Source organism: Loxodonta africana, chromosome 1 (assembly GCF_030014295.1).
Source record: "Loxodonta africana isolate mLoxAfr1 chromosome 1, mLoxAfr1.hap2, whole genome shotgun sequence".
NCBI lineage: Eukaryota > Metazoa > Chordata > Mammalia > Proboscidea > Elephantidae > Loxodonta > Loxodonta africana.
Window position 1 is genome coordinate 178,371,461 of NC_087342.1, and position 20,194 is coordinate 178,391,654.

General features: G+C 38.7%; 1 protein-coding gene across 1 annotated transcript in view; it reads right to left on the reverse strand.

Moving 5' to 3' along the window:
• Positions 1–19,478, reverse strand: part of HDAC2 (histone deacetylase 2) — a 34,682-nt gene extending 15,204 nt beyond the window's left edge. The window contains exons 1-6 of the mRNA XM_003404279.4: positions 19,323–19,478; positions 6,044–6,156; positions 4,808–4,925; positions 3,260–3,334; positions 2,568–2,706; positions 1,095–1,236 (exon numbers count right to left, since the gene is read on the reverse strand). Of these exons, the coding sequence (XP_003404327.1) occupies positions 1,095–1,236; positions 2,568–2,706; positions 3,260–3,334; positions 4,808–4,925; positions 6,044–6,156; positions 19,323–19,374 (639 nt within the window). The 5' untranslated portion in view covers positions 19,375–19,478. The remainder of the gene's footprint in view (positions 1–1,094; positions 1,237–2,567; positions 2,707–3,259; positions 3,335–4,807; positions 4,926–6,043; positions 6,157–19,322) is intronic.
• Between the last annotated feature and the right edge of the window lie 716 nt (positions 19,479–20,194).

The window sequence follows — 20,194 nt, forward strand, 5'->3', positions numbered from 1 at the left end:
TACTGCTAATTCAGGGATTATACTTTGAGAACCACTGATTTGTAAGATAAGAGCAAGAAGGTGAGAGAAGTACATAGAAGGAGCTAACCGGTAAGGAACTCAAACTGTTAATCTGCAATTTTAAAAGCCTAACAATTTAAACTCAAAGAATAAACTATACATTTGACCTATCCATTTATAAGGAAAAGGTTTAACCATTATAACTCTTGGTTTACTGAAAGAGTATCACCTTGTGGTCAAATATAGAAAAGCCGGATGTGAAAAATAAGGTAATTTTTTATAAACTTTTGGTTAGTAAACAACTGTAACAACAAACCATAGCTTTGAAAAATAACAAAATTGCCTTAATAAAATAACTCAGAACTAATGCTGAATGGCATACTGAGAGAAATCTCCATAATCTAGGGCAAACTAAAAAAAGCTGCTGAAACTTCTGAATAAACTTCAACATGCATAGTTTGGTTCAAAAAAACTCTACGGAAGCAAAATAACCTGCAGAAACAGGATTTCACTGGTAGTTTACATATTTATAAACTATAAGAGCTCCAAACAGAGCAAGATAACAGAAATACAATAGAAATAAATGCACTTAACGTAATACGCAGGCAAGACTGAGCTATGGTATTCTTTCTCTCCCCAACTTGTATACACTATAAATTTCAGATACATAAGGCGGAAAAAGGCTAAAATTAGACCTTTTAATTCAAGATCAGTCATAAAGAAGAACAGAAGACTTTGATAAAGACCCAGTCAATTATTTTATTCTACCAATCTTTACGATAGCAACGGAGACTGCCTTCAAGTACATTTTGAAGATTCAAACTGAACACGAAGTGCTTCATACTTCATAGATATTCAAAAATATTTACTCAAACAAAGAAAACAGTTGAGCAAAAGAACAGTTCCTTAAGTTCTCATTAGTTTTTGCTTATACTCAACAAAACAGAATTCTAACAGATGTTATAGTTCATATAAAGTGATTCTATTAAGCATACACGCTTCAAATTAATGACAAGAAAAATATTAGTTCAATATACATTTAAGTACAGGATTACTAACCTCTTAGGGTAATATCATTCAGAGTTTAGTCTTACCCTCAAATCTCCAGTGCCAGGAAAGTATTCCCCGTATTTATGGAATGATACAGTCATTACACGATCTGTTGTATAAAAAGCTTCTTCAACACCATCACCGTGATGGATATCAATATCAATATATAAGACTCTCTGATGATACCTGAAAATAAAGTCATAGTATGTTTTTCGTTTTTTTTTTCTTTTAAGGTTATAAGACGGGAAGAATCACCACGGATTCAGGAAAAATATTCTTTCAAGCTCTTGTATTCCAGAATGGTTAATACTCTTTTTACTTCCAGCCTAAGAAACCATTCAGCTACATATTAATCTCAGACCTTTAAATACCCTCTTTGGGCCCAATCTAGGTGGGCAAATATTATTTACACTCTCTGTGAAATGTGCCATATTCGACATGCTTTAACAAGTTTCTATATACTAATGACTGAAAATTACATCATACTAAAGATTATTACTTCAATCAAAACAACCCTCTAGTTATTTCTGAGTATTATAAAACAGTGGTTGACAAATTTCTGCCCACACAACAAATTTGGCAAGCTGCCTTTTTGTACAGCTAGTAATAGCTCACAAGCTAATAATAGTTAATAAATGAAATCAAATAAGAATATTTTGTGGCATGTGACAACTACACGAAATAAAAATGTGTCCACTATTTTGTGTTAAAAAAGAATTATTTTGTGGCATGTGACAATAAATGAAATTCACATTTGTGTCCACAAATACAGTTTTATTGAAACACGGACATGCTCACTTGTTTCTACAGCTCTCTGACTTCTTTTGTGCTCCAACTGCAGAATTCAGTAGTTGTGACAGATACCACATGTGGTATTTTCATCACTTCACAAATAGCAGTGTTGTAGTTATAACTTGAACGCATTTTAAGAATCACATGTTTATCACTGTACTGTAACATTTTATTTTATTATCAGTACATATCTACAATGTCAAAACAAGAAAAGGGGACTCTGAATGTCATCCTTTTATGGCACAGTCATTTTTCCTGAGTTGAAACTGTAAATCAAATCTGAACTGTCAAACTAATACATTTTTAAAAAGAGTACTTAAGGAGAATTTTTAAGAAGCCCCAGTAGTATAGTGTTTAAAGTGCTTGGCTACTAACTGAAAAGTTAGTGGTTTGAATCCACCAGCCACTCAGAGGAAGAAAGATGTGGCAGTCTGCTTCTGTAAATTTTTACAGCCTTGGATACCCTAAAGGGCAGTTCTACCCTGTCCTATAGGGTCACTATGAGTTGGAATCAACTCGACGGCAATGAGTTTAAAGGAAATTTTAGACATTTACATACATTTCTCACTCTTAATAATCCAATAATTGGCGAAATTCCTGTATTTCTACATTGATTTATAATGAATTCATAGAAAATGCACCATTAACTATTAAAACACACACACGTTTTTATTAAAACATTTTATCACAGGGAAAGTAGAAAGTATCAATACAAATTAACTTACTTTAGCAATTCAAGGATGGCAAGCACAATATCATTAACATAACAGAATCCTGACGCTTCTGATTTCTTAGCATGATGTAATCCTCCAGCCCAGTTAACAGCCATATCAGTTTGTTGTCGGTTTAACTTCACAGCCCCAGCTAAAGAAACAGAAACAAGTCCAGGTACACTTTTAAAATGCTTAAGATAAAAATTTAGTATAAATAAATACTATAGATTAGAGTATGCCATGCGTAAGCAAACAGTTTAAAATTTGCTCTTTTTAGATCTTAAGTAAAAAGGTCATTAGAAAAGGTATGGCTCATTGTCTAGGTCACTAACAGAAAGCAGTTTTTCCTTAGATAAATATTTTCCCATAGCTGTGGCCCCCTCCTCTAAAAAAAAAAAATTATTAAATAATGGTATTCATGGAAAAATAAATGGTAATAATGATAACTGGAAGGGCAGGGGAGGGGAGAAGTGTCTAAGTGAAAAGACAATGAAAGAAACTAAAAGGTTCAAGAAAAATGTTTGCATCATTATGTTCATAAAACATGGAGGTTTTAAAGACAATTGTACTCTGGTATAAACATACTAATTCCTTTTTGTTAACAAAATCCACCACCATTAAAAATTCTGCTTTAAACAAAAAACCCAAAACATACATATCAAGTTTAAATCAACTTTTAAATCTGATCAAATCAGAACACTTACCAACTGAGCCACCAGTTGAGAGCTGACAAAACTCAAAGAGTCCATCAAACACTGGGCAATCTTCTCCAACATTAACTATGGAAAATAAAAATAGATTTCATTAATTTCGACTCATTCTGTAATTAACAAAAGCTTTTTCTTACAAAAACTATTTCCTACAAATACTTTTTCGAGTTTGATGCAATCATCAAAACATAACCTTTACAAAAGTAATGTGAGGTTTGCTATTAAAATATAATATCTTATTTTACCTAAGATAAAACATTACCTGTGAAATAATACCTCTAAATTCTTACCGGAATTATATGTGGCATAATTCTGCTCAATCAATAATCATCAAAATATAAAAGGTCCTTGCTTTTAATTAAAACATGGGCTTAATTTTTTAAGTATATCTCCTCAAATATACACAATAAATTAATCAAGTTTCTAAAATACATACCGATACATGCCATAGCATGATATATTTAAATGAAGTTGCTTAGTATTGAAAGAATGAAGGGAACACAGATGTTTATAACCCATTAGCAGTTTCCTTTTACTCTTCAGATCAGAAGGGTCACTGTTTTATATAGCTTTGCACACTCTTAATTTTCAAGTATTTAGTACTACACAAAGTAATAAATAAATCTTAGCTGCTTACAGCTCAGATATGATGATAATACAACTCAGTATTACGTAGGTTTTCAGTTCTGTTAATTCATTTGTTCTAAGACTACCCATGACCCTTCAATCTAAGCCTGACTCTACATAAAAAAAAAAAAAAAAAGGATAATACCTCTTCTATCCATATCACAGCATTTTACTGAATCAAATGAAACAATCAATGGGGGAATATATTATAAAGTTCTATGAATATGTGAAATGTCTGGCAACTATACTTCAGTATTATTGAAACTGTTTTTGTTTTTTTTTTTGGTTGGGGGGGGCCATCACTGTATTTTAACAATAAAAACTTCGATGAGAATGAGCTTTGGTACAAAGCTTTAAAAATCACTTGCAGATCCTTTTAGGATGACATTTGGTATTCCATCTTCACACCAATTTGTTACCAATCTCTGTAACAAAACACCATTTGTAATCTTACCAAAGACAACCACTATGCAGACAATCGAAAGCTTCACTAATACTACCATAAAGGGGAAAAACAGATTATATGTATCACAGTTAGATTAATTAAGGCACACAAATAGAAAAAAAGTGGTATACATCAAGCTAAGGCTAATCAAAAAATAATTTAAAGAAAAAAAAAAATTTTTTTTTTCAAAGTAAGGGAATTAGGGCTCCCCTACCAATATCCATTATCCAGAAGTTAACATGGGGTTAAAATAAAGAGTAGAAGAACATCTGAACAGTTCTTTGGCAGACCAAATTAAGTAGGACTTTTAGCTTTTTAATATTATTATGCCTACTTATCCAATCAACAAATAATTGTGATATTTTAGATCAACAAGAAAAATGCCCAGGTTTCGATAACTCTAATTACGAGTTTCTAAAAATACTCATTCGTATTTATCAATACTAATTAATACTTTAATACAAACATACATCTCTGCATCTGTTTACTATACTCAGACATGTTATCTGGTCTTATTGAACGCAGAAATTTGATGTACTCATCACTGTGGTATTTTGTCATTTCTTCAGCAGTTGCTTTATGGGGTCTCTGTGAAGAGAAATAAATGTCAAAATTGTGAAATTACAATTGGCTATGGCAGAATTATCAAACACAAAATATACAATTTCCTCTAATGGTCCTCTTAAAAAACCTACGTCCTCCTGAACAAAATAGTTAAGTTCCCAAACTAATCCAAATTTATACATGTGCATTTTAGAAAAGAGTAATCAATTCCAAAGCTAATTTCAAACACTTCTAAAGCATTAGCCAGGCCTAATACCAACTATCAATTAATCACTACTTATATTTTAGTAGAAATGAGTGAATTCTTTTAAAGTCAAATCCACGCTCATAAATTTTACTTTCTCTCATTTTCCATTATACACTTTCTGTTCTATATCCAGTGATTTCATCCCTGGCCTCCCAGGAAGAGGTTCATTCTCAATTCTAAGTCTTTGTTCACAATCTTCCTTTTTTTTCCTCTGCCTATCCTAATCATCCTTATTTTTAAGAGCTCAATTTTATTTGACACTTCTCCCACAGATTACTAGTCTTATCCATTTCCCGCTCTTTTCTAAACGTCTGTATCTGAAAGAATGTAGGATACATATATTACCTAAGATTGTTAACTGCTTCAAGTCACAACTAGACAAGAAATGTTGTCTCTTATATTTTAAACACACTCCATCCTTATGTCCAAAACATCTAAGGCAGCTGTTGTATCTTGCATGTTATCTGTATCCTGCTTGGCCCCTAACACAGTATTCTGTACATATTGTATGCCCAATAAATACCTGTAGGATTAATTTCCTGAATAATTCTTTCTTAGTTGTTTCAGGTCAACTCTTTTCAGCAGTGTAGGCAAATCACCAAGTATTGTAACAAATATCGTGACAGCTAAATGAGTTATTTTCAAGAAATGTCAAAGTCTGGGGTTAAGAAACTCTTTTGAAAATGATTCGGGAAGGGTGAAAAAGAGGCTACAACTCTCATACTCGGTTTTCTCTGATGAATACAACAAAAACAGGAGTCTTTTTCTAGACTTTTTTACCTGCTAAATTATTACTATTCCAAGAGCAACTATTAAACAAACCAACAAAGTTTCAAAATAATAGTTAAAAAAAAAAAATCGGGGCTAAATATCAATCATGAAAAGGTATACTTACATATATTTCCATTTTTCTATATAAGCCATAATTTAGGAGCAAGTTATGGGTCATGCGGATTCTGTGAGGTTTCATAGGATGGCCCTGTCCATAATAGTAATTTCCAATATCACCTAAAATAGGAAAACCCAAAAAGAGACAAGCTAAATACAGACAAAACAATCTTCATCAATTATCTGTGAATGCAAGTACATTCATCATTAAAAGGCATTTACCACTTACCCTCTGATTTTAGATTTATTTTGCAACCTTCAAACATCAGAAAAGGAGAAGATCCTATGCATACTTTTGCATACTGATAATTCTATTATTACATCATATTTATTTGTAGATTAGGGAAATTAAGCTTTTCTAATTTCTAATTCCTCCAATTTTATTTTAGAAATAGCCCAAATAAAATAATCTTCATTCACTTGCAAAAGTAGTTTTTGTTGTTTAAAATGATGCTCGCTTTTAGTATTCTCTGGTAAATTCAAACTCTTTAACGTATGGCATGAATTTTCATCAACAAACATTTCTTCTTCAGTAACTTACCAAACCAAAAACAGAACCAAACTCAGCGCCGTCGAGTCGATTCTGACTCATAGCGACCCTATAGGACAGAGTAGAACTGCCCCATAGAGTTTCCAAGGAGCACCTGGCGGATTCGAACTGCCGACTCTTTGGTTAGCAGCCGTAGCACTTAATCGCTATGCCACCAAGGTTTCCAGTAACTTACCAGCATCCCCAAAATCCTTTATAGCTGACATGATGTGGGTTAAAATGTTCATATCGTAGTCTATAAGGGAAGTCTTTGAGAACTTAAACAATACATGCATGATATTTTCAAGTTGATAAGGAATATGGTTTCATTCATCATTAAATAGCTATAATTCCTAATTTTAACAACTTATATCCCAATGTCTCAAAACTTACGCACAAGACTTATTTTAAAATAAGCAAATAATACCAACATCAATGATTTTCATTCACCAAATGTCAATTTTCCAGATTTCCAAATTTCAGAACACTTAATTGTGTTCATGAGGAACCTATACATAGATCGAGAGGCAGTCATTCAAACAGAACAAGCGGATACTACGTAGTTTAAAGAAAGGTGTGTGTCAGGGTTGTATCCTTTCATTGTACTTATTCAATCTGCATGCTGAGCAAATAATCCGAGAAGCTGGACTATATGAAGAACTGGCCATCGGGATTGGAACAAGACTCATTAACAACCTGTGATATGCAGATAACACAACCTTGCTTGCTGGAAGTGAAGAGGAGTTGAAGCACTTAACTGATGAAGATCAAAGCCTGCAGCCTTCAGTATGGATTACACCTCAACATAGAGAAAAAAAAACTGCTCTCAACTGGACTAATAAGCAACATCATGATAAATGGAGAAAAGATTGAAGTTGTCAAGGATTTCATTTTACTTGGATCCACAATAAACGACCACAGAAGCAGTAGTCAAGGAATCAAATGACTCACTGCGTCAGGCAAATCTGCTGCAACAGGCCTCTTTGAAGTGTTAACAAGCAAAGATGTCACTTTTAAGACTAAGGTGGCCTGACCCAAGTCATGGTGTTTTCCATTGCTCATATGCATGTGAAAGCTGGATAACAAATAAAGAAGACTGAAGAAGAATTGATGCCGTTTAATTATGGTGTTGGTAAAGAATATTGAATATACCATGGACTGCCAGAAGAACAAACAAATCTTTCTTGGAAGAAGTACAGCCAGAATGCTCATTAGAAGCAAGGATGGCGAGACTTCATCTCACATACTTTGGACATGTTATCAGGAGGGACCAATCCCTGGAGGACATCCATCATGCTTGGTTAAGTAGAGGGTCAATGAAAAAGAGAAAGACCTCAATGAGATGGATTAACGCAGTGGCTGCAAAAATGGGCTCAAGCATAAGAATGATTTTGAGGATGGCACAAGACTAGGTAGTGTTTCCTTCTGTTATACACAAGGTCGCTGTGAGTCAGAACCAACTGTACGGCACCTAACAACAAACAACAACCAAACCACACCCACTGCCGTCAAGTCAATTCCAACAAACAACAAATTTCAATAAAATCAGCAGTTTCAAGTAAAGGTAAAATGAAAAGTGGTAATAAACAAGTCTCTTAAATGGATACAATGTTTTCTAATGCAATGGCATTGCACACTTTACAGTAGCCTTTATTAAGTTGGTGCCCTGATGGCGCAGTGGTTTAGGTTTCAGTTGCTAACCAAAAGGTCAGCAGTTTGAATCCACCAGCTACTCCTTGGTAACTCTATGGGGCAGTTCTATACTGTCCTACAGGGTTGCTGAGTTGTAACTGACTGATGGCAACAGGTTTGGTTTTTATTAAGTTATAAATTACTTTTTGTACTGATTATACTATTTGAACAAGCATTCCAAAACTTTGTTAGTAAAGCCAAGCTGATTTTACGGAAACCCTCTAAAAACCTAAAACTAAGGCCATATTTTCCAACTACCAATCCTTCTTTGTTTCCAACTTTCACATTCCAATCACCAGTAATTACCAATTGTCATGGACTGAATCATGTCCCCCCAAAAATGTGTGCACTAACTTGGGTAGGCCATGATTCCAGGTATTGTGTGACTTTCCTACATGTTATAAATGCTGCCTCTATGATGTTAATGAGGGAGGATGGACGGCAGTTGTGTTAGCGAGGCAGGACTCAACCTACAAGTTTGGATTGTATCTTGAGGCAATCTCTTGAGATATAAAAGAAAGAAGCAAGAAGAGAGACAGGGGAACCTAATACCACCAACAAAGCAGTGCCAGAAGCAGAGTGTGTCCGTTGGACCTGGGGGTCCTACACAAAGAAGCTTCCAGTCCAGGGAAAGATTGATGAAAAGGCCAAGAGAAAGCCCTCCCCTGGAGCTGATAACCTGAATTTGGACTTTTAGCTTACTTTACTGTGAAGAAATAAATTTCTCTTTGTTAAAGCCATCTACTTGTGGTACTTCTGTTATAGCAGCACTAGATGACTAAGACACCATTGCATCCTGACTGCATGTTTGATCAATCTCAGACTGCAGAAGTTGATAAAAATCTTCAATGTCTTCATCTCTAGCATTAGTGGTTGGTACATAAATTTGAATAACAGTCGTATTAACTGATTTTCCTTGTAGAGGTATGGCTACTATCCTATCACTGGCAGTGTTGTACTTCAGGATACATTTTGAAATGTTCTTTCTGACAACGAATGAGATACCATTCCTCTTCAATCTGTAGACGGTTTATGACAGTCTGATTCAAAATGGCCAAAAGTAACCTATTTTGGCTCACTAATACCTAGACTATCTTCAAGTATTCCATTTCATTTTAAGAGGCAGTGTTTTAAGTACTTTATATATATTATCTTTTAACCTCCTCAACAACCCTGTGTCGGTTAAGGCTGTGTATCAACTTGGCTAGACAGACCATGATTCTCAGTGGTTTGGCAGTTATGATGTAGTATGACAGCTATGTAATGATGTAATCACCTCCATAATGAGATACGATATAATGCAATCACCTCCATGGTGAGATCTGCTACAAGCAGCCAATCAGTTGAAAGGGAGTTTCCTTGGATATGTGGCCTGCATCCATTATACATGGTCTTTCCGGTAAAGCTTGCTGGCTTTTGCTCACTCTGGATCCTGCATCTGGCTCATCAGGTTCTTAGGACCTGAGCTAGCAGCTTACCTGCCAATCTTGGGATTCATCAGCCTCTGCAGCCTGTGAGCCAGAGGCCTGCTGTCTAACCTCCTGATCTTGGGTTCATCAGTCCTGCAGCTATATGAGTCAGGAGAAGTACTGAACCAAGGACTTCTGACTTTCCAGCCTCTACAACCGTGCAAGCCATTTCCTTGATATAAACCTCTGTCTATATACAGACATATACACATACATATATACACACTTCATTGGTTTTGCTTCTCTAGAGAAACCAGTCTAAGACTAACTGTATGATACAAGTTATTATTATTCCTATTTCATAGTTGAAGAAAATAAGACACAAACAAGTCAGATAATTTTACCAAAGTCATACAGCTAGCAAGGGGGAGGGGGGCTGGACTGAAATACAGACAGGGCAACTCACATTCAATGCTTTTAAGTAGAAGCTACTGGGAGAGGAATGGCACTGATAATCACTATGAAGAAACAGGGGTGGGGAGAAGGTTTGACAACAAATGGGTGTAATATGGAATACAAATATTTTTTAATAAAGGCTTAAGGTCTTAATTTAAAGGGGGGAAAAAAAACAGATGAAACTACCTACCTAATCCTCCAAAATATTTTACTTCTTATTCACAGGGACCTCAGATTTTATATGAATGTATGTTTAACAGTTGACTAGTTTCTCTGCCACTATGTAGGGGCCCCAGTCCCTGCCTAAGTGGCACACGTATACAAGGGCAACCAAGCTAAGGATAGCCGATATTCAAATGTAAGGGGATTATAAGAGAACCATCTCCAACTTCTATGGCATGGGATAAACCTCCCTCTGTTTATATACAGACATACACACACACATATGTACACGCTACATTGGTTTTAATCTCATGTCACAAAATTCTCTGGATGGGACGCTTTGTAATCATTTAATTTTTAAAAAAGATAAAACGTTTTTTCTTAGTTTTTTATAGGTTTTATTTATTTAATTTAAATGGTCAGTGATGACGTGAGCATTTTAAATGTCATCGTCATTTTCATCAAAATACTTAGAAATACTTTACCAACGAAGTAGACATCCAGGAAAACCAGTTCAAGGTGGTTCCTTGGATGAACACAGCAAACTTAGTCAATGTGAAGAAATTACCACAAAGAATCAGTAACCGGCAAAACTTGAGAAATTGCTCACTCTTCTAGAAGCCCTCAGAACAGAAGTGGCCGCTAAGGTACACAATCTCTTATCCAAGACCCTTGAAACTAGATGTGTTTCAGATTTTACAAAGGTCATACTGAGTCCCCTGGTAGTATTTAACAATACTGACTTCCTTGAAACACTGAGTCTTGGCTTCCATAATACTGAAAAAAAAAAGAAAAGAAAGTTGCCGTGGAGTCGACTCCGACTCGCAGCGACCCCATGTGTACCACAGTAGAAACATGCTTCGTAGGGGTCAAGGGCTGATGTTTTGGAAGCAGATCACCAGGCCTTTCTTCCGAGCCACCTCTGGGTGGACCTCCACCTCTAATGATTAACACTCAAGCATGTTCAACTACTGACACTACCCAGCAACTCTAGATTCCTGCACTCCAGGATTTCATTCATGGCCATTCCTCCTGCAACCTTATTTAAACACTAGGTGATTTTCAAGTTCATTCATTTATTTAACAAATGAACATGTGCCAGGCACATTTTTCGGTTCTTGGGTACCTCCGTAAACAGGAGTTCTGTCCTAAACCCTCTTCTCTCAGGAATGAATCCTGGGCCGTTCTGTCTCTCTATAACATCTCCTTTTCCCAGTCTCAATATTATCAGCTATATAAGCCGATGAATCCCAAATTCCTATGTCTAGCCTCTCCTCCCTGGACTCCAGATTCTGAGAGCCAATTCTTTTATTAATATTTCCATTTCAACTGAAATAAGTGTTTCAAATATATATGAAACAGAGCTCTTGATCAGTCCTTCCAAGCTCAGTGAGTGGTTATCATTGCTCACCTAATTGCTTCTTCCAAATACAAGTGGATTCCAGAAACTTAGGAGTTATCACTACCATCCCTCAGCTCTATTTCCAACCCAGCAACACCTTCCACTGGTTTTACTTTCAAGTAAAACTGCCCCGTGATGTTTCCAAGGCTGTAAACTATAAGGTCGCTATGAGTTGGAATGGACTCAACAGCAATAGGTTTGGGTTTTTTTGGTTTAATTTTAGAGAAGCAGACTGCCACAGCTTTCTCCCATGGAGCGGCTAGTGGGTTCGAATTTCCAACCTTTCAGTTAGCGGCTCAGGACACTTAACCACTGCACCACCAGAGCTCCTTCCATTACCCCCTGCCAATCCTTTTTCCACTAACCCTTCACCGTCTTCCCACTCTCTCAATTTAATTCTACATCTCTTACCACAAAGTCTTGTGTGATCAGGCCCTTGATTATACAGTTTAGCACCCCATTATCCCTCCATGCCTTTCTCTGGGCCTTTCTGTTAAATGATGCTAACCGAAAGGTCAGCGGTTTGAACCTGCCAGCTGTTCCTCAAGAGAAAGACGTGGCAATCGGCTTCCGCAAAGATTAAAGCCTTGGAAACCCCACGGGGCAGTTCTCTGTTCTACAGTGTTGCCGTGAGTTGGAATCAACTCGATGGCAATGGGTTTTTGATTTTCTGTTAAGTGCACTGAGTTCTTTTATTGTGTTTTAGGTGAAAGTCTACAGTGTAAATTAGTCTTTCATTCAAAAATTTATAAACAAATTGTTTTGTGACACTGATTGCAATCCCTGCAATGTGTCAGTTTCTCCCCCTTACTCTTACTCAGTATCCATTCATCTGGTTTTCCTGTCCCTTCCTGCCTTCTCGTCTCTATTTTTGGGCAGGTGTTGCCATGTGGTTTCATATACTTGATTGAACTAAGAAGCACATTCCTCACAAGTCTTATTTTTTGTTTTATAGGCCTGTCTAATCTTTGGCTGAAAGGTGGACTTCAGGAGTGGCTTCAGTTCTGAGTTAGTAGGGTGTCCGGAGGCCATAATCTCAGGATTCCTCCAGTCTCTGTCAGAACACTAAGTCTGGTCTTTTTTTGTGAATTTTAATTTTGTTCTACATTTTTCTCCTGCTCTGTCCAGAAACCTGTATTGTGTTCCTTGTCAGAACAGTCGGTGGTGATAGCTAGGCACCATCTAGTTCTGGGCTCAGGCTGGTGGTGGCTATGGTTCATGTGGTCCCTTTATCCTCTGGATTAATATTTTCCTTATGCCTTTGGTTTTCTTCATTTTCCTTTGCTTAGGATGAGACGGGATCAATAGATATATCTTAGATGGCCACTCCTAAGCTTTTAAGGCCTCAAACACTACTCGACAAAATAGGATGCAGAACATTGTATTAACTATGCTATGCCAATTGACCTAGCTGTCCCCCGAGACCATGGTCCCCAGCCCTCAGCCCCAGTTAACTCTGTCCCTCAAGGTGTTTTGACATGTCCAGGAAGTTTCTATGACTTCAGCTTGGTCAAGTTGTGCGTACTTCCCCTATATTGTAAGTTGTCTTTCCCTTCACCTAAGTTAACTTATCTGCTATCTAGTCAGCGGTTTCCCTTCCCAACCCCTCCCTCATAATTATCAAAGATTATTTTTTCTATGTGTAAACCTTTTCTTAGGTTTTTATAATAATGGCCTCATACAATATTTATTCCTTTGTGATTGGCTTATTTCATTCAGCATAATGCTCTTCAGATTCATCCATGTTGTGAGATGTTTTGCAGATTCATCATTGTTCTTTATTGCTGCATAGTATTCCATTGTGTGTATGCACCATAATGTTTATCCATTCATCTGTTGATAGGCACTTAGGTTGTTTGCATCTTTTGGCTATTATGAACAATGCTGCAGTGAACATGGGCATGCATATGTCTATTTGCATGATGGCTCTTATTTCTTTAGCATACATTCCTAGGAGTAGGATTGCTGGATTATACGGTATTTCTATTTCTAGCTTCTTAAGGAAGCGCCATATTGTTTTCTATAGTGGTTGTAACATTTTACATTCCCACCAGCAGTGTATGAGTTCCAATCTCCCTGCAACCTCTTCAACGTTGTTTTTTTTTTTTTTTCATTAGTGCCAGTAATGTCAGAGTGAGATGATATCTCATTGTAGTTTTGATTTGTATTTCTCTAACGGCTAACGATCACGGGCATTATCTCCTATGTCTGTCAGCCACCTGACTGTCATCTTTGGTGAAGTGTCTGTTCATATCCTTCACCCATTTTTAAATTGAGTTGTCTTTTTGCTCTTGAGGTGTTGAATTATTCTATAGATTTTTGAAATTAGACCTTTGCCAGATATGTCGTATCCAATTTTTTTTCCCCAGTCTGTAGGTTCTATTTTTATGAGCATAAGTGTTTAATTTTTAGGAGCTCCCAGTTTTCTAGTTTATCTTCTGTTTGTGCACTGTTAAGGCTGGCCCATTCTGTTCCTTCAGGGCTTCCCTGATTATCATATCAAAGGTCCTCTCCATTACTCTCTAACATAGTCTATTACTTCATTCTTAAGACTGAAGCAATCTTTTGTATACTTGGCACACAGGAGGAACATTAAGCACATTTAATATTACTGAACCCAGAGATGACTTCATGAACAGGTACACAAGTGTAAGCAGACTTGTGTGGATACAGAGAAAAATAAGACTCACCAGTAGAAACAACATGCTTACATGTGAGCTTTAAAATCTGATCCGATTCATGTTTAGTGTTACTAACATGTACAACAGTGCTATTAACATTCCCTAAGAGGTCACTCCTCACCCCCACATTCCAACTGTTTTTCCTTTTAGGTTTTGTCAACAAAAGCATTTAAAGTTTTTGCTAAGGAAAAGAAAAAAATTACTAATACTTTTTTGGTAGCAGCAGAAAACACTTCCCTATGAAAGTAGAAAAAAATCTTTAGGTCTCAGGTGTTGCTCTCTCTTAGAGAAGAAACACTAGAGTCAACATGGAAAAGGACATTGTGGACTAAGTCAAACAGAAACACTAATCTGTTTATATCTACAAAATACACAAAATGCTACTTATCCTACACCTCTCTAACTCAGATTGGATGTAAGAATTATAGAGAATGATACATCTAAGTGCTTAATGTATAAAAATATATGCTATAATTATTTATTCACCAATAACACAAAACATATAGAAGCTTTTTAAGATGGTGGGGATAGACATAGAGCCCCTGTCCCTGTGAAGGTTATATTCCAGTGGGGAAAGAGATAAACAAAAGAGAGGTGGTGTAAGTGACAGGGAAAAAAAGCAATAATGGGGATTGATGTTTTACCTAAAGTAGCTGGAAAAAGTCTCTCAAATAAGGTGAAATTTGAGGAAAGTAAGAAGCAAAGGATATCTCGGAAAAGATGTTCCAGGGATAGGAAAACATCAGTCTAATTTATAGTGATGTTCTAATATATTCAAATATCTATGTGCAATTAATACCATTTCTATTTATGAATTAATACCATTTCTATTTCTGTAATTCACTCAGCACTCTGATTTTCCCCAGATAAATGATTACCTCTGCCACCTTTTTTTGGTATAATAAAGATTTATACTACAGCTAATAACATGTGGTTGTATTAAATGCTATCTAGCAAAAGAAAAACTTTGGCACAACTGTTACAAAGTCTAGGAAAATCTGACTATAGTTGGCTGCCAAGTAGAATCCTTATAATTTGCTAGAGTAAGTTAGGAGTATACTAAGTGCCACAGTCTTGGTAATTTTTATATTCTATCTTTGTGCAGTGTCCAGTGCTGTTCTGTAGACCACTGGTCTCTAAACATTCTGATTATGTATCCCTATCAAAGGAGGAAAACATGGAGTACAGAGCAATACACTATAATTCCATAAATTATACACATATTTTTTAATATATAGATATCTATGTAGATATATATACACACACAACCCTACTTACTATATTGTATACATCATTAAACACACTAAATGTGGTAGTCCTCAAGCTTAATTTAAAACAGTATGTGACTACTGTAATCAAAGCTTACACCAAACATACCTGCTTTGCTAATTAGATTTAGGTCCCATAAACCCGCTGCCGTCAAGTCAATTCCCACTGATAGCGACCCTATAGCACAGAGTAGAACTGCCCCATATGATTTCCATGGAGTGCCTGGTGGATTTGAACTGCTGACCTTCTGGTTAGCAACCTTAGTTCTTAACCACTACACTACCAGGGTTTCCAGATTTAGGTACAGCAATCATAGTTTTAAGGCCATAATGAACCTCAGTGACGAACTAGCCACATCATTTTACAATTACCTGATAACCTTGCAGTTATGTACAAGAATGATTAATTTTTTAGAAAGGTTTTTGGAAACTTTGGAGGCATGAGTTAACAGAGAAGAACATCTCTTACTTTTCTTCAAAGGTTTAAGGATACCTCATCCATCAATGCCTAAAGAAAGTTTCACTTGGAACCAGTATCCAAGTGATCTAAAGGGTTTAATACTGAAGGCTGTAAAGTGTACAACAAAAAATGCACTGTCTTTAGAGGTTCCTTTCACTGAGAGGCACACAGTCTCAACGGGAGACATTCTCTCTATATCCTCAAGATGCTCATCAAAAAAAAAAAAAAAAAACCAAACCTGTTGCCATCGAGTCCATTCCGACTCACAGCTACCCTATAGGACAGAGTAGAACTGCCCCACAGAGTTTCCAAGGAGTGCCTGTTGGATTCAAACTGCCAACTTTTTGGTTAGCGGCCATAGCTCTTAACCGCCAAGCCACCAGGGTTTCCAAGAGGCTCACAGAGCTTGCATAACGTCCCCCGTAAAATCTAAAGGTAGGCATCCTATAGTCATAGAATGTGTCACTTCTCTGCTTTCCTCTTTATCGTTCTTTTTTCTACTTTTTTTTACAAATAAGTTAAAACTAGATAAATTAGGCTAGAAGATTATTCAGGCTTATTACTACTGATAACTCCCCACCCACAATTCTATACACGTTCATACTTTCAGGTCATATAATTCTTTGGAGCGGAAGCTGTTTTACTTGTATACTATTTCTTTATAATTTAAAGAAAAGAAAAAAGTATTATTTACTACCTTTATAAGTTGACTAAATAGAGTTTTTTGGTAATGAAAATGTAAGCTTCTGGAATTGTGCCATTTAGCATACGCTCATATTAATAATTAGCATAATGGCTTTTATCCGATTAAAAAAAACTGCAAAATATTGTATCAGACACATACACACAAAAGGAACTCTTTTCCACAAATATTTAAAGTGTAAGCAACTAAATATCCCCTTCTAAAAATGAAGAGTCACGTAAGAGCCACAGACAAAAGACAGATGACCCACCAAAGATTTTTCCAAACTCTGTCAGTTAAACACCTGGTTGTTGGCCTTTCAGGTAAAGCAGTTGAATGATCTACAATAAAGTATTAAGCCACAATCATGAGACTCTCAGATATTCTCAGCCTATCAAGTCTGCACCCTGCCCTAGGACCCATCTTGTCCCTGCTCCTTCAACAAAGGTTCATCACAGATGGACCCAGGAACAAACAGCTGTTCAGAAAACTGCTACTCAAGTGAACCTCCTGGTTCTACAGTTCAAGCCTGGTGACCAGAAGTCGTAAGTCAGCTTGCTCCATCAGAGCCCACCACTGCCAACAGTAACTAACAGCTGCAGGAGGAGCCTTACCTCAGGTTCTCTGTCCTTTTAAAGTTTTCCCCATTCCCCAAAGCCTTGAGAAGAACATCAGAAACAAAATCATTTAAAAATTAACTTACTTTTCAATTTGACCAGGGAAGGCAGAGCCTGGATTTCACCAGTAACCTAAATATGCATGATTCTTAAACAACAAACTTTCAGAAATGTAATTTGTGATAAAATTAAAAGGTACTCCCATCTCCACCCCTACGACATTGCATAATTTCACATCAATTTATGTTACACATGTATGCAATCCTCTCAACAATTTTTTTTTAAATATGGCTGTTTCTGTTTTGTACTACCCACCATAAAACCAACTAGCTACCATACATCAGACAATTTAGATTTTTGATATCAGATCTTTCTGCAGACAACAAAGGAGGTTATTTTACATTGAACAGGCATAAAGACTACTTAATCCTTGCTCACTGAAGATACATGATATGGCTCTTTTCAAGTTAAGGTCAGATTTATTCTCACCTAATCCTCTAATTTTTTTTTTTTTTTTTAATCCTCTAGGGTCTTTTCCAACTGTAAGATTTTGTGATTTACAATACACCAAATGGAGGAAGCAGCATCCAAAATTTGTGCCTCACACAAATCAGAAAGGGTTTTCTGGCGATTGAGGCTCAACTCTGTTAAATTTTGAAATTTCTTCTCAAGCATCATGTACTAGAAACTATCAAGTTAACGTTTTTGCTTAAATCTGTAAAATAAGTTGCTACTCCATTTAGTATACTTTAGAGTGACACAGGAAATAGGATTCAGAAACTACTGAATTATCCAACTTTTATAATTCACTGTACTGTGAGTTCCAGTTTACCTGATGAAAAATTTTAGTACTTCTGCACTACTCCTCAAAGTGTTCCTACACCAGGATTCCTTTCACCTAGGACAGCCTTCTCAAGCCAGATGCCAAAGCTCTCCAAAACCCCAAAGCACGGTATAATTCTTGATCGAACAAAGAGCAACAAAGAGTGGGTGGGAACCACCTCTCACAGAGGCAAGCCAGGACCCAACGAGGCTGAGCTACAACGCAAGCATTAACAGCTCCACGTTTCCCCACCACCTCCTCTTATTTCCCGGGAAGGCTAACTGCCTCAAACTCGAAAACCCTAATTTTTCCTGCAGAAGTGGAGCCCTTTCATTGGAATCCCGCGAAAGTGGCGCTCAAAGAGCCCAGTGAACAAAGGAGAGGGATTGAGCCCATGCATAACACAGGTGGGAGTGTGCCACAAGCCGTACTAGGGGCCACATCCTCACTCACTGCTCTTCAGGAGCAACCCCCGGGTCGGCGGGTCGGGGGGGAGGCTGGAGGAGGAGAAAGGAGAAGACGCACCGGGCTGACACCGCGGGGGCAAGAGGGGAGGTTGGGGAGGGGAGGGGAAGGCGGGCGGGGACTGCAGACAGAGAGGGGGCTGGAGGGGCGGGGCTCCCGCGGCCGCAGGGCTTTGTGTGCAGTCAGGACCGGGGTAGACAGTTTGACCTGGGGGGGACGGGAGAGGGATCGGGTGCAGACGGCCAGAGCAAGGGACCCCAAACCTCCGCTCCCACGAGTGGCAGGCGTGAGAGGCGCGAGGGAGGGCTGTCCCCTTCCCCACTACCACTAAGCCGGGGTAGGCCGGCGCCATCCGCAGAAGCAGCCACCTTCGGGGCAGTGGGCCGCACTGCCAGAGAAAGGGGAGCAGAAGGGAAGTGGGGCGTCCCTCCAGCTCCCGTCCGCGGGGCCGGTCGCGGCGGAGAGATCTCCCACTGGCAGCGCCAGGTCGGGAACGGGTTAAGATTCAGTCAAACGTCTGTCCCTCCTCCTTCACACCCCCAGCACCGGCGCCCACTGGCGACCGCGGCCACCGTGCCGGGCCTGGCGCGGCCCGGACTTGCAGCCTCAGCTCTGCCCGCCCACCCTCCCGGCCTCTCACCATCGTAGTAGTAGCAGACTTTCTTTTTGCCGCCTCCCTGACTGTACGCCATGGGCTCCTCAGCCACCGCCGCCTCCGGGCACCGGCTCCTCCTCTTGCTGCTGCCGCCGCGGCTCGGCGGATAGAGAACAGAGCAGGGGCGAAGGTGGAGGTGGCAGTCCCTCAGGGAAGGGCAGGCCGGAGGGAGGATAGGAGGGGGTGTCGGGAGGGGTCGGTACCACCCAGCCGAGGGGCCAGGCACTCCGAGAAGGGGGTGGCAGAGGCGCCAACTAGCGACACTGGGGAGGGGGCGGAGGCAGCTAAACCACCTCCGGGGGCCGTGGGGAGGTGGGACGCGTCCACTGTGGCCTCTAGAGGGGAGCAAGGAGCACGATTAGAGAAAGATGGTCCACTCACTCTTACGTTAAGAGCCCTAACCCTGAACAAACTATTTGCGGAGGGCGGAGCCAAGTACCGTCACGAAACGAGGAAAAAAAGGCAGGCTTTTTTTCCGCAGGTGGATAAAGGGAGCCTGGAGACAGGTTGCCGTTCTCCCCCTCGGATCTTAGCACAGTCGTTGCGCCTGTCCCGAGCCTGCGCAGTCGCCGCCTTCCCAACCGTAGCCTTCGCCGCCTAGACCCCCTCGGTGTTGTCCCACGCCGCTGCCCTCCCCCACTGTCGCGAAGCTCCCGCTCGAGCCGACCACGTGCCGTGAGCCCGGCGGGAAGAGAAGTGCTGCCCACGGCCGATGTACTTGGTCCTCTTGATTTCCTCATTTGTTCATTCATTCTTTCATTCTTTGCTGTTAATTGGTCTGAGGTACTGGCCTGTTAAGAATCCAATAAAAATGTCAAGAACAGTGTACTGGCTGGGTTTGAATAAGCATTTAGGGA